Here is a 14000-nt window from a genome sequence, read left to right on the forward strand (position 1 = left end):
CATTGTCAAACCCTCTGCAAGAATCTAGGAAAAGACAGTAGCTGCCCCAAGGAGTTTCAAGTCTAACTCAGGCAGCAGTAAACACTGAATAGCTCAGGAAAGAAAGTAAAGCCCTTGGTGATGGATAAATACCTTTATGTTTTCACAAAGGTCATTCTCAGCAGACGTGAAAGAAAGCAGGGAGTGGAGAACCTGCCGTTGCTGCTGTGACGCAGGAGGAAGCAGAGGAGAAAAAGGAAAAGGTGAATGCAGACGTGGATGGAGTGTTGGATAGGGGACTTTAAGAAAAGAGAAAGGATGCATTTATAAAACAATTCAGAGGTGTAAGTGACTGCTGCCACTTTTAAGAGTAAAAAGATTTCATCCAATATAGAGAAAAAAGCAAAACAAGCACAGGAAACAAGCATAAGTGACTTGGACTGGATGAAGGCTGGGAAGAAATCTGAGAGCATTATTTTGGGCACAATTTGTCACAAAGTGCACATAGGGGTTTTCCTTTTGTATTGAAATACAACTATAAAGAATCTTGAAAATACATAAAATTATATAGAGAAAAATGCCATGCCCTTTAAAAGAGTGAGGATACAGGTGAGGAAATCAATTCAACTAAATAATTCCCAAGAAGCACTAGGACAGCTCCCTTTCATTTTAGATATGAACACAGTTATGTGACATAATTTAGCAAGTGATTTAATGCATATTAGCAAGTGATATTAATGCTATTGTCTTGAATGCTATTCATCTGCTAGATGCAACCCAGGTTATCTATTCACATTTTTCAAAACCTCTAATGCAGCTATTTTTTATTTTCTTTCTTTCTTTCACCTACTACATCTTCAGAGTGCAATTATAACTTTTGAGCTAAGCAGCAAGGATCTTTCCCCTTTACTTGGCAAGCACCTTCCCAGCTTCCAAAATAACACCATCTCCTCCTCAAGGCTGAATAAGAGCAGTCTGGGCTGACATTGTGACTCCCTTGGAAAAGGAGTATACATAAAAATTAAGACAACAAATCCTCATTATTCCTTTCTAAAGAGGACTGGTGGAAAAGGTTGGGCACTACATGGTTTGCTCTAGAGAGTCCCATCTTTCTCTGGAGAAGCACAAGTAAAATCTCTTAAGAGAAATCTACGACATTTCTTCTTCCTAACCTCACCCCCAGTATTTTCAAAATTGAAGTGATCTGTCTCCTAATTATTTAATATGTGATAATGATGATCTCATTATTCTACCCTTTCTTGAACTGTCAGACTACGTCCAGTAGGTAAAGGGTCCTATGAAGACCTTTCCTAGTGGTACAAAACTGTCTGGAAAATTTATAGCTGATAAAAGTTTTATCGACTGAACAAGAAAACACAATTCAGTTCCTCTTGAAAGAAGTGAAAGCAAACTGTGGCATAAGACCACACCTGTTCCCTGAAACTGTCCGGTTTAAGCTTCTTTCCTGTCAATTACAACAAAACCAGTCTTTTCAGGAATCTTCAACAGAAGTTAGTGACCCTACAGTACATTATTTTTATTAGGGAAAATGATGGTGTGTATGTATGACCCTGACTTTTGTAATCAGAAAAACAGAGAAAAACAGAAATTCTATTATTATAAAGACACAGGACTAAGCCGAAAGTGGAAGAGCCAAAATATTACATACAACAGGGGGTGGGGACCACAGATTAAGTCTGGACAATACTGACACATTTTTATTCCAGTACAATCTGTTTTGGGAGTCTGAGTGGGGAGGAAGAAGAAAGATCATCTGAGAGCATGGTGGATGGATTTTAAAACTCTCTGTCATTCTTTCATTCTTGGCTGTCTCTTACTCTTGGCATCCTCTGTTTTTCTTACTGCACAGAAAGGACAGCTTTAAAGTAACAAACAAGCGCAAGTCTGGAAAACATGCCTGTTCTTTTATGAGAAGCACATGGGATAGCTCAGCTGCTGCTTACTTGGAGCAAAACTGACACCCCCTCATTTGCTTGTTACCAGACAGTTCAGCGGCCAGGGAAGAAGAGCTCTCTTACTCCAGAAGTTATATTAGGCAGTGAAACTACATATGTCATTAAAGTTCAAAGAAACTGATTAATCCTTTGATGTGTTGCCCAGTTATTAGGCAAATGACAGTTGTTGGGGTTTTGTTGTTTTTTTTGTTGTTTGGGTTTTTTTCCCCAAATGTATGGGTCTGTCTTCTCAAGTCTTTTTTTTAACCCCATGCTTTAACAAATGGTGAGCCTCAGGAAGAAATGGCTTAGCTTTATTGAAAGGAGATCTGGGTACTGTTTCTGGAGCACACCTTTTACACATAATATCCAGGATATTACCCCCTTAATGGAGACAAAAACAAACAAGCAAAAAAACAACTCTTTATTTTCCTCCCCTACTGCTCTCTTTCTTTAGAGCTGGAAAGTAAACATTTAAAAATGCATGCTGTTAGTGGTCTGCATAGCACTACACTGTTCTGTCAAAGTGAATATTGTGATAAATTATGCCAGTCTGTTCATACTTACAATCATCTTCTACTTCCTCATACCAAAGCATGTGAGCAGACATGAAATCTCTTCACAAAAAAAGAGGAAAAAGACAACAGCAAAATATTTCTTGGCAAAGTATATTCCAACTTTGCTGCTCCAATAGCTTTTGCTGAATTAGGCTTGTCCCTGCGTAACGACAGATGCGTCCCAGCACAAGCTCCAGTAGCAATGCAGAGAAGAGCACAAAAAGCACCCCAGTGGGATGGAGCTTCTGGCTGGCTGATGGCAGGGTCTGTGTCCCAGGCAGGGAGAGACACAGATCCTCACTTCCACCCAGCCGGCATGGTAACTAATGCCAGTGCTCTTTGGAGGCCCCTAAATGTTTCAAATTCCAGGACCTGCGCAGAAGCAACGCTCTCTGCTTCCCTCAAAACAAAGTTGATTTCCCATAATAGGACAGCCCATGCACTCGACATATAAGGTTCTGCTTTCAGGGTGGCATGTGCAATGGATTTAAATTATGTCTTACAGCTTCCCAAGGAACAGTTAGTGCTACAGAGCAGGGTGAAAGCATTTACTGCTCCCTTTGCACAGCTCTCCTGAGAGCCATATGGAACAGATTTGGCCTCTCCCCCGCAAATGATCCCCAGTCCATCCCCAGACAGGATCCTCCATTTCTGGGAGAGATGCAGTAACCCTCCTGTCTTCAACCATTCTCTCCCAGATGAGATTTTCTGGATTGCAACCTCTTTCCCAAGCAGGGCAAAAAAACCATCAAACCCCCAAACAGTGCTGTTACCAAACTAAATGTGTAAATACCAACACAGGTTGTGGTGAGTCAGTAGCTGCTTGGGGAAAAGAAAAAGAAAAAAAAAAAAAGCAAGCTATTGACTTACAATTGACCTTTCCACTCCCAACAAAAGCACGTGGTACGGCTGCTATTCACAGCCCAGAAACACCCTACAGAAGAAACAGAGGCAGGACTGTACACAAGTTGCCTGCCACTGCCTCTTCTCTAAAGAGAACATCCCTTCACTCCCAAATCCCAAAACCTGATTGTCCCAGACAGGTGGGACACAGGCTCATGCTCTCCCCCTGCATTCAGTCCCAGGCCTTTTTATATTGGAAGGAAAAGCAGGCATCCTCACAATACCAGAGAAAGGGACTGTGACATCCTCCACCTAAAACACAGATTTTATAAGGCTTCTTTCTCTAATATATACTTTGTACAGAATATGGTGTCATAGTCAGGGATTTGGGTGTCTTGAACACGGGACACAAGTTTGTAGGCCAGGTCTAGTAGGGGCCGGTGGAGCTGGTCTAAGTGGATGAGCGGTTTTGGTAGGAGGCTTGCCAGACTGGTCAAGGATGCTTTAAACTAGATGTGTTGGGGAAGGGGGGCATCATTCCATCCCAACACACCCAGTCAGTTGCCAGCACCTATAATAAATGCTCGGAGCAATGTAGAGATATCCCAGCTGCTCCAGCCAATGAGCCGGCTTCAGTTGGAGCTCGGCTCAGATGCCTCTATACAAACACCCATAGCATGGGGAACAAGCAAGAGGAATTAGAGATGTGTGCACGTCTAAGGGGGTATGATATAATAGGCATCACAGAAACATGGTGGGATGGCTCCTATGACTGGAGTGTTGGAATGGAAGGTTACAGGCTCTTTAGAAAAGAGAGGCCTGGCAGGGGAGGGGGAGTTTCTATTTATGTTAGGGATAGGCTGAAGAGTATGGAACTCTGTCTGGGGACAGGTGAGCAGTTAACAGAGAGTTTGTGGGTCAGGGTTAAAGGGAGAACAGCAATGGGAGACATTACTGTGGGGATCTGTTACAGACTGCCTGATCAAGGAGAACCTGCGGATGAAGCACTCTATACACAGGTAGGAAAAGCCTCACGCTCACAGGCCCTTCTTCTCATGGGTGACTTCAACCACCCTGACATCTGTTGGAAGGACGGTACGGCCCAGCACAAGCAATCCAGGAGGTTCCTCGACTGTGTGGAAGACAACTTCCTTCTGCAAGTAATAGAGGAGCCAACAAGGAGAGGTGCCATGCTTGACCTTGTGCTCACCAACAGGAAAGGGCTGGTTGGAAATGTGATGCTCCAGGGCAGCCTTGGATGTAGCGATCATGAGATGGTCAAATTTGAGATCCTCAGGACAGGGAGAAGAGCGTGCAGCAAGCTCAGTGCTCTGGGCTTCAGAAGAGCAGACTTTGGCCTCTTCAGGAACCTGCTTAGGAAGGTTCCATGGGATACAGCCCTAGAGGGCAGGGGGGCCCAAGACTGTTGGTTGATATTCAAGGATCACCTGCTACAAGCTCAGGAGTGTTGCATCCCAACTAGAAGGAAGTGCAGCAGGAGGGCCAGGAGACCTCCTTTGATGGATAAGGAGCTGCTGAGGAAAATTCAAATGAAAAAAAGAGGCTTATAATAAGTGGAAGCAAGGACAGGTGGCATGGGAAGAGTACAGGGATGTTGTCTGAGAAGCTGGGGACCAGATTAGGAAAGCCAAGGTCCAGTTAGAATTAAACTTGGTTAGGGATATTAAGAGCAACAGGAAGGGATTCTACAGGTACACAGCAAATATGGAACAGACTAGGGAGAATGTAGGCCCCCTCAGGAAGCTCTCAGGAGAACTGGCTACACAGGATTTGGAGAAAACAGAGGTTCTGAATGACTTCTTTGCCTTGGTCTTCACTGGCAAAGGCCCTGACCACACCACCAAAGTCTTGGAAGGCAGACGCAGGGACTGTGAGAATGAAGACCTTGGGCCCGCTGTAGGAGAGGATCTGGTTCGAGACCATCTTAAAAATCTGAACATGCACAAGTCCATAGGTCCTGATGAAATCCATCCACGGATCCTGAAGGAGCTGGCAAATGAAGTTGCTAAGCCACTGGCCATCATATTTGAAAAATCATGGCAGTCAGGTGAAGTTCCCAACGACTGGAGAAAGGGAAATATAACCCCCATTTTCAAGAAGGGGAAAATGGATGATGTGGGGATTTACAGACCAGTCAGTCTCACCTCTGTGCCTGGCAAAATCTTGGAGCAGATTCTCCTGGAAGGCATGCTGAGGCAGATGAAAATCAACAAGGTGGTTGGTGACAGCCAGCACGGCTTCACTAAGGGGAAATCCTGCCTGACCAATCTAGGGGCCTTCTATGATGGGGCAACAGAGCTGATGGACAGGGGTAGAGCAGTTGATGTCATCTACCTGGACTTGTATAAAGCGTTCGACACAACATCCTTGTCTCTAAATTGGAGAGGCATCAATTTGATGGATGGACCACTGGGTGGATAAAGAACTGGCTGGATGGCCGCATGAAAATAGTTGTGGTCAATGGCTCAACGTCCAGCTGGAGACCAGTAACAAGTGGCATCCCTCAGGGATCAGTGCTGGGACCGGTCTTGTTTAATGTCTTTCTTGGTGACATGAACAGTGGGATTGAGTGCACCCTCAGCAAGTTTGCCGATGACACCAAGCTGTGTGGTTCGGTTGATACGCTGGAGGGAAGGAATGCCATCCAGAGGGACCTTGACACGCTTGTGAGGTGGGCTGATGCCAACCTCATGAAGTTTAACCATGACAAGTGCAAGGTCCTGCACCTGAGTCAGAGCAATCCCAGGCACAGCTACAGGTTGGGCAGAGAAGAGATTCAGAGCAGCCCTGTGAAGAAGGACTTGGGGGTGCTGGTCGATAAGAAAATGAACATGAGCCGGCTTCAGTGTGCGCTCACAGCCCAGAAAGCCAACTGTATCCTGGGCTGCATCAAAAGGAGCGTGACCAGCAGGTCGAAGGAGGTGATCCTGCCCCTCTACTCTGCTCTTGTGAGACCTCACCTGGAGTATTGTGTGCAGTTATGGTGTCCTCAACATAAAAAGTACATGGAAATGTTGGAACAAGTCCAGAGAAGGGCCACAAGGATGATCAGGGGACTGGAGCACCTCCCGTATGAAGACAGGCTGAGGAAGTTGGGGCTGTTCAGCCTGGAGAAGAGAAGGATGCGTGGAGACCTCCGAGCAGCCTTTCGGTCCTATAGAGATGCTAGGGAGGGAATCTTCATTATGGACTGTAGTGATAGGACAAGGGGTAACGGATTAAAACTGAAACAGGGGAAGTTTAGATTGGATAGAAGGAGAAAGTTCTTTACCATGAGAGTGGTGAGGCACTGGAATGTGTTGCCCAGGGAAGCTGTGAATGCTCCACCCCAGGTGGTGTTCAAGGCCAGGTTGGAGAAGGCCTTGGGTGACATGGTTTAGTGTGAGGTGTCCCTGCCCATGGCAGGGGGGTTGGAACTTGATGATCTTAAGGTCCTTTCCAACCCTAACTATTCTATGATTCTATGATTCTATATATCTGGCCTTTCAAGATAGGCCATAAAGAATCCTGTTATTAATTCATGGTTACATTTGAAAGTCATTTGAAAAAAACACTTTTAAGCTGTTCATGAGTTTTAAAAAATCTTTCCCTTAAAAAGAAAGAAAAAAGTTATTTTTCAGTTTTAAAGGTTCAAGTGTCGATTCATGGTGATTAAAAATTTATAAGTAAATTCCTGGATTATACAGAAAAATAAACACGAAAATGAAGTGCAAAATATAACCTTAAAGCCACTGGCATTTTCTACATCAATAGTCAAATTAATACACTGGAGAGCCTGGATGTACAGTACATTCCAGAGACTCCTAAGGATTAATTTGCAGCCCACAGGAACTGCAAGTCATGAACTGATGTAGAAAATAATCTGAAGCAGAGCACTGCACACTGCGACAGCAGCAGCATTTTGATTATTTGAGGGAGAAGGAGACTGAGCAAACTCAGGAAACAAACTGCTTATTGTGCAAAAGTCCTGTTTTAAAATACCTAATGTCACCCTTGATAGCACATGCTGTCAATAACTGAGGCTCAGTAATGTACTTATAGACTACAAGTAAAAGTTATCTTGAAGGTAGGTGTCTAATGCTAGAACTGTGAACTTCCTGGCTCCTATTCATTTCAAGGTGACAAACTTTTTCTTCAAATCTTTCCAGGTTCCTAAATCCCTCTTTCTGAGTATGATCAGAGGGCCTTCATCTCAACAGAATTCTACAGTCTGTTTTACACCTAACTACAGTCATAATCCACAAAACTCATGTGTATTATTCATCATCTCTGACAATGTCTTTGAGACCATCGGAGAATACTCAGATCAGGTTCTGCAAGAAATGCAGTGCTACTCAATGGTTTCTTCTAAATCATGGCTTAAATAATTGTCTAGTGGTAATGTTTGCAATTGCTTACAACTTAATTACCCAGATGCAGGAAACCCAGGTTTTCTTCCTTTCCTCTTGGAAATGTGATAGTTCACCACCCTTGCTGTGATAGTTCACCACCCCTGTGTCTCAAGAGAGCCCCTCATCTATTCACAGGAGAACAGAAACCTTCACCTTAGAAACATTTTCCCTTCCTCCTATTGATGCTTCTGCAGTCAGTGGGAAAAGAGTCAAGATTTGGGCTGCAGGGATAAACAATAAAAGTGAGTGTTGAAATCTACTGTGGTTTTTGGTTGATTTTTGATTCTTTGTGGTTTTTGTGTTGTATTTTTTGTTGTTGTTTTGGTTTTGTGGGTTTGTTGGGTTTTGGGTTTTTTCCTTGTTTGTTTTTGGGTGGTTTTTTTTGTTTGTTTGTTTTTGGGCAGTGTAAAGAAAATTTAGAGGCTCTTAAAATTAAATACTATTTCCAGCAGCTATGAATGCTGTAATTGGTTAACACTGAGAAACATCAACTCTACTGAAAAGAGGTTTTATATGCATTTGTCAGTCCTTATTGGCCAGCATGGTGTACATCTATATTGCATGTACAACCTAGAACAGGTTAAGCATTTTGACATACCAGGTTTGCTTGTTCATAGTTTTTTTTTTTACCTGAACCAGCCTTAAAAGCTCTGGCTCTCTTCAAAAACAGAGAGCAAGTCATAGCCTCACTGTAGACCTGTGTCAAGTTATTAAAGCACACTCAATAAATGCAGGTAGTCAGAGGCCACCTGCCTCACTCTTCTTTCATGAAACTGCAAGTAGCAGGTTCTGACCTGCAGCATCACTGCTCAGTGCTCTGAGACTACTATGCCTGTGGTACAAGAGGGAAAAGGAACAAGCTTCAAGGTCACAGAGAAGCTGGAAAATGTGGAAAACTTTTAATTTTTTAAAATGATTGCTGGCAACTCTTAATGTTGCCTTCCTTTTTTACAATCAGTAATGGGTTAAACAAAAGAAAACTGACTTCTTCAGAGTAATGGTTAGGCTGATTTTTAGCCACCCATTAACAAACACTTTATACAGAGGCTGTTTGTTTTCCTGCTTGAGAAGTCCTTTCAAAACGCAAGTATTGATAAAATTGAAAATATCTCCTTTCTAATGGTATGAGCGTGACAGGAATGCAGAGCCGGAGAAAGTGACAAAGAGGCCAGTAGCTATCAGAAAACAAGGCCCAACAATAAACTGCCTGTTCAGGGACCATTTAGGATACTGGGCTCAGCATATACCAGCATGACCTTAGGAAAGAAATGGATTTCAACAACCAAATTTGGCAGCCAAGTTTATTGTGTCAGCGAGCTAAATCAGAGGGAGGTTAGGACTTGAAGATAATGGTCAAACCTTAGGCTGGCCATGGGAACCAAGTTCTCAGGTCTCTAAATCTTCCTCTCCTGTACCATATCAAAAGGCTACACTGAAATTTAGGACTCCTCTGCCCTTCTCTGGCAGGGGAAGGCAGGGGGCAGGAGAGGGAGGAGAAGATGCAATTGGAAAATTATTATTTTGACATAGAAAATAAATATTACAGAGCCAGAATAATTTATATGGGAGGAAGGATCCCCAATTCAACATACATAAATGAGAACTTCATGTTAACAGCCTCCACAGAGTAATAGATCTTCCACCTCACTGTAATTTACTCTGATATAAGCAACTAACAAACCCCCAACAAAAGCAAGCACACCATATTGCCCTTTATATTGTCTAACACATACAGCATCTCTTTTTCTGTTAACAGATAAAACAAGAAAATAACAAATAGGTAGCATGCCACACAGAACTGATTTACAAACCTCTTATGACTTTTAAACATCCCAGTGGCACATGTTGTTTGCCAATACAACTCAACATCAGTCACAGCACTTACAACATAAACCTAAAACAGATGATGTTTTGATTATAATTTCGGAAAACATTTCAACCTTTGTTCCACCCTGTTTTTAGCCCCCTGCCAACACTGACCTAAAAAAAAATAAAGGCAATCCAAGCCTGTTGTTCAGTATAGCCATTAGGCTCATAACAAGATGTCTTTGTGCTCTTGCCAGTATTTGCAAGTCTATCACATCTATCTGTGCAGGAAGAAGAGCTGAGCTCTAGGGACTATGGGACTGATGTGAAGGGAGAACTGGGATGGGAATCTTTTAAGCACTAATACACAGCGTGGGGGTTTGCCCTGGTGGCCCCCGCTTTGAGTCTTTTTATTATTCACTTCCTGTTATGAAAACCAAAACCAAACCAGTTGTGTCTCAGCAACAGAGGAAAAACAAAAGGAAAAAGGTACATCTTCCCAATATAAGCCACTGAAGAACTTTCCTTTGTTCTTTTGTTTCTTAGCCTATTTTTACTTCCAAAAGGAATACAGTGTAGGGAGTTTTAGTACAGGTTGCAAGGTTGTGTTTGTTTTGGGTTGTGTTTGGTTTGTCTTCTCTATGCTTATTTGATCTGCAAACCAAGAATAAAAAGTGTGGAAGATACAAGTTTTTAGACTGAAAATTAACAGATTACATAATGATCAAGGCAAAGCCCTCTCATATGCTGGGGGCTGTTAAAAACAATCTAGTTTCCATTCCATGAATTCCTGTATCATGAAACACTTCTGTTTGAAAACATGCTCTGGCGTATGAACCAGAATAGTGGTTTATTACTGTGCTTGTGGTCTCTCCAAGCATGCTATCTCCTTCATGCCATAGTCACCTTAAAATAGGGGTTACTCTTTTTTGGAGATCATTAGAACAAAGAGGGGCTGGATTCACTTCTTACTAGCTCGACACAACATGTACCACTCGGAAAGCAAGCAGGGATCACTATCCTTTCTGGAAAGCTTCAGCCTAAAGAACAAACGATCCTTTCTACCTAGGGGAGCTGTCTTAGGCACAAGGTCCCAATCAGATTTAGCAGGACAGTATTTGCTGCCTCCATTTCCCATATACATAGTGTTGGTGTTTTGCAGATCTTTATTCTCAAACCCTGCCAATTCTCCAACTTTCAGAAAGTTTTACCACAACAGAAATGAAATCAGTATTAACCAGAGTCAGCTTGACCAGACTACTCAGAAGATATATTGAGCCATCAAAAGGAAACTGTAAGAAATAATAGCAAATTATATAAAAACTAATATTAAGGATACAAAGAAGAGATGAGAAAGATTTTAATTACTGATATATACATGGTAGGAGACCAAGTAATAAAGAGGAATTAGAATTATTCATTTTTTCCTATAAAAAAATCTGTTCTTAATGTCTCTAGAGAGGCTTATATGACCAGAAGAGAGAATCTTATTAACTAATAATTCCTTTTCTCTAGATTCAGGCATGTAACTCAGTCCAATGACCATAAGCATCCCACGTAACCTACTGAGAGTATGCCTCTCTGGAGAGTGTCTGAGTATCTAAAATAGGCTCCTGCCCCAACCTGCCCTTGGCAGGAGAGTGGGTGTCTGGCACTAGCTTTCTCTTTTCTTGGCACACTCTTGGTTAAGTGTCCAGACCATGAAAGGCTTAAATCAGACTGTCTCTCCCCAACTTCTCAACATCTACAAGAAGAAAATATGGGCACACAGACCAGTAGTAAGACACAGCACATTGCAGGAGGTCCCCGTGTTCAAAGTAAAGCCCTTTGGTGCAGTTATGTTCTCAGGGTGGGTCCAAAACATGTCAGATTTACCCACTTCTGAAAGCCACTGCAACTCTCCCAACGGCAACCTGCATTCAGTATCATCAACATTACAGAGGAACGGAGCCTGGACCCAACAATGAGTAGTTGCTTAAATGCAACAAATAATAATTATTTGCATCACATGTAAATAGTGAAAGGCTAACCAATTTTCATGTATACATGCACACTAACACGCCTGTAAGTCACTGACAGATCAAGTGTGCGCACAACTGAGTGCTGGCGATGGTTATGTGCATATCTATACATCATTTAAGAGGCCTCAATTTCACAAAGTTGAAAACAATTATAAACCCTCAACGGTAAGGAGAAAGAATTTAAACCAAAATGTGAATGATAATTGGAAGATGTTTGAAAACAATACTTAGGTGCCTATATGTCATTACTAAGAAAATAAGTTCCTATGGTTAAAAACAAACAACTGCAAACAAAAACAAATTTTGTTCAGAAGACAAGTAGGTATTTAAAAAACAAAAGCAAATACCATACCTAAGGAGCAGAGGAAAAATTCCAGGCTGATTGCAAAGAATATCAATAGGGAACTAAGAGGTAATTATAAATCAGAGTCAACAATCCATATGTACTAACTAGACAGAGAATTCACCTAGGTCTGCAGGTGAATCAGCTGCATCAGCTCTGCCAATGTCAACTCAAGGTCATTTTACATAGGACCTGTGTTAGCTGCTAACATAAACAGAGATTCCTTCAGAGAAACACAGCTCAAGTGCCAGCTGCCTACTCAGGATCACAGTCACCTCACAGCTTTGCTCTGCTCCTGTCAATGTTTCAGCTGTGTCCAGGTTTGACACAACACTTCATGCCACAGATAAACGGAGAGCAGTTAAGCATCACAAATATCTAACCAGGCAGTTTCCTTTGTAAAGACAGACTGAGGGAACATTGCATGTTTAGTCTGGGAAGGAAAGGCAAAGGAGTACATAGCTGCTGCCTTTCTACATCTATAGATGACAATGCTGTATTACTTTTCACGTATGCCAAGGAGAGGAGCATTATTTGGGTAAAGTCAACTTAGATTTCATATTAGGAGAACATTGTGAGAGTACCAAGTTACTTAAGTATATGAAAACATATAGATACAGAGGTTGTCAATCCCTTGTAAGTGGAAGCTTGAAAGGAAAAGTTTAACAAATTCTGCCAAGGGTAACAAAATGTATTTGATTCATCTCTATCTTTGTACTTTGCAGTAGAAAAACTCTAATGCCTTTCACCTCCTTATTTCTGTAACTCTCTGAACCAAAATTACAGACTGGTTAATACAACCTGTCACATACAGTTTATATTCATCTCATAAACAAAATTAATTGTTCTGTGAAAAGAGAGCTGTCCAATAGACACAGGTGTATATGCTCAATCCCAAGACTAAATTCTACTAGCAATTTTGCCAGTCACTCATTGTTCAACTCCAGGGTTTTTCTTTCCCACATAGAAAATAGTTACAAGCTAAACAAGTGCTAAACGCCAGCATGATTAAATGTTGTTTAAGATACGTGTCAAACTTAAAGTACAGGACTATTAAGGGTCTGTGTTTTAATTACATTGCTTTCACTTAAAGTCCCCCTGGATGACAATTCCTCCAAACCTTAGTCACAGTGGCAAAAGACCATCACATTAAATCTGTGAATAACGGGTTATTATGAGAGCAAATTATGATGATAAAATTCTGTTAGTTCAAGTCTAACGAGACATTACTGCACACACTAGGATGAATGTTAAATTATTTCTGTGCAGGTCTATATGCAGGTTAGTACATCAAAATGGCAAACTGAAGTTAATTCAGATCTGCAGAACTGACGTTACAAATGTCAAGATGATGGCAAAATGATACTGCTGCAAGTGAACTATGATTAAAAAATAGGACACTAAACACAAAAATGTGTTAAGGGAATGTAAAAGTAAACCCACAGAAAATAAAACCAAAGAAAATTTTACTTAAACCAAAAAACATACTGGATATCACTAATACTGCAAACCAATTCCTTGCCAAACTGGACAGTGTTGATCAGGAGGGCACAAAGCCAGCATGAGACTGCCTTACAAATAAGTGCCTATAAATTCTTGCTAATAGCATCACTAGGAATTTTTTTCCCACTAAAAAGAGGTAATTGGCTCTGTAAAAATATGAATAATTTTTTAAAAAGGGCTCAAGATTCTTGTCCTCTGACAGAATCTGGATTGATCGGAAATTCCTCCCTAAATTTAATCACGTTGATGTTCGCCTCTCCTGTATTCTGGCAGGGTTAGAATTACACATCTAAAACCCAAATTATCTGTTAGGCCCAAAAGAAATTAGTTCAGTCTCAGGTAAATTCAAACATATAGGATCCTCAGCATTATAAGATTAAGAAGATTACACATTTAATATTCAGAGTGCTCATAATATTTTAACGTGATTAGATGAATAACACCGACGATCTGCTAGCATATGTTCTTACAGCAATGTTTAATTAGTAAATCTAACATATGAGGGGGGAAAAAGAAAAAGGCTAATTAAAAACCCAAAAACACACCCACCCACACACCCATTTCAAGTCCTTCCTCCTTCC

The 14000-nt window shown here is 41.5% G+C and overlaps 1 protein-coding gene across 14 annotated transcripts in view; it reads right to left on the minus strand.

Moving 5' to 3' along the window:
- Positions 1-14000, minus strand: part of DMD (dystrophin) — a 1205254-nt gene that overhangs the window by 1018801 nt on the left and 172453 nt on the right. Inside the window, exon 1 of one of the 14 annotated variants that reach the window (XM_061453341.1) lies at positions 2502-2812. The exons of the other annotated variants lie outside the window; for them this stretch is intronic. Within the exon in view, the coding sequence (XP_061309325.1) occupies positions 2502-2544 (43 nt within the window). The 5' untranslated portion in view covers positions 2545-2812. Of the gene's footprint in view, positions 1-2501; positions 2813-14000 lie in introns of those variants that run through there. 14 annotated transcript variants of the gene reach the window in all.

This window comes from Pezoporus flaviventris, unplaced genomic scaffold (genome assembly GCF_033815535.1).
Source record: "Pezoporus flaviventris isolate CSIRO_AGI_PZ_B2104156 unplaced genomic scaffold, CSIRO_AGI_Pfla_v1 ptg000015l, whole genome shotgun sequence".
Classification (NCBI taxonomy): Eukaryota; Metazoa; Chordata; class Aves; order Psittaciformes; family Psittacidae; genus Pezoporus; species Pezoporus flaviventris.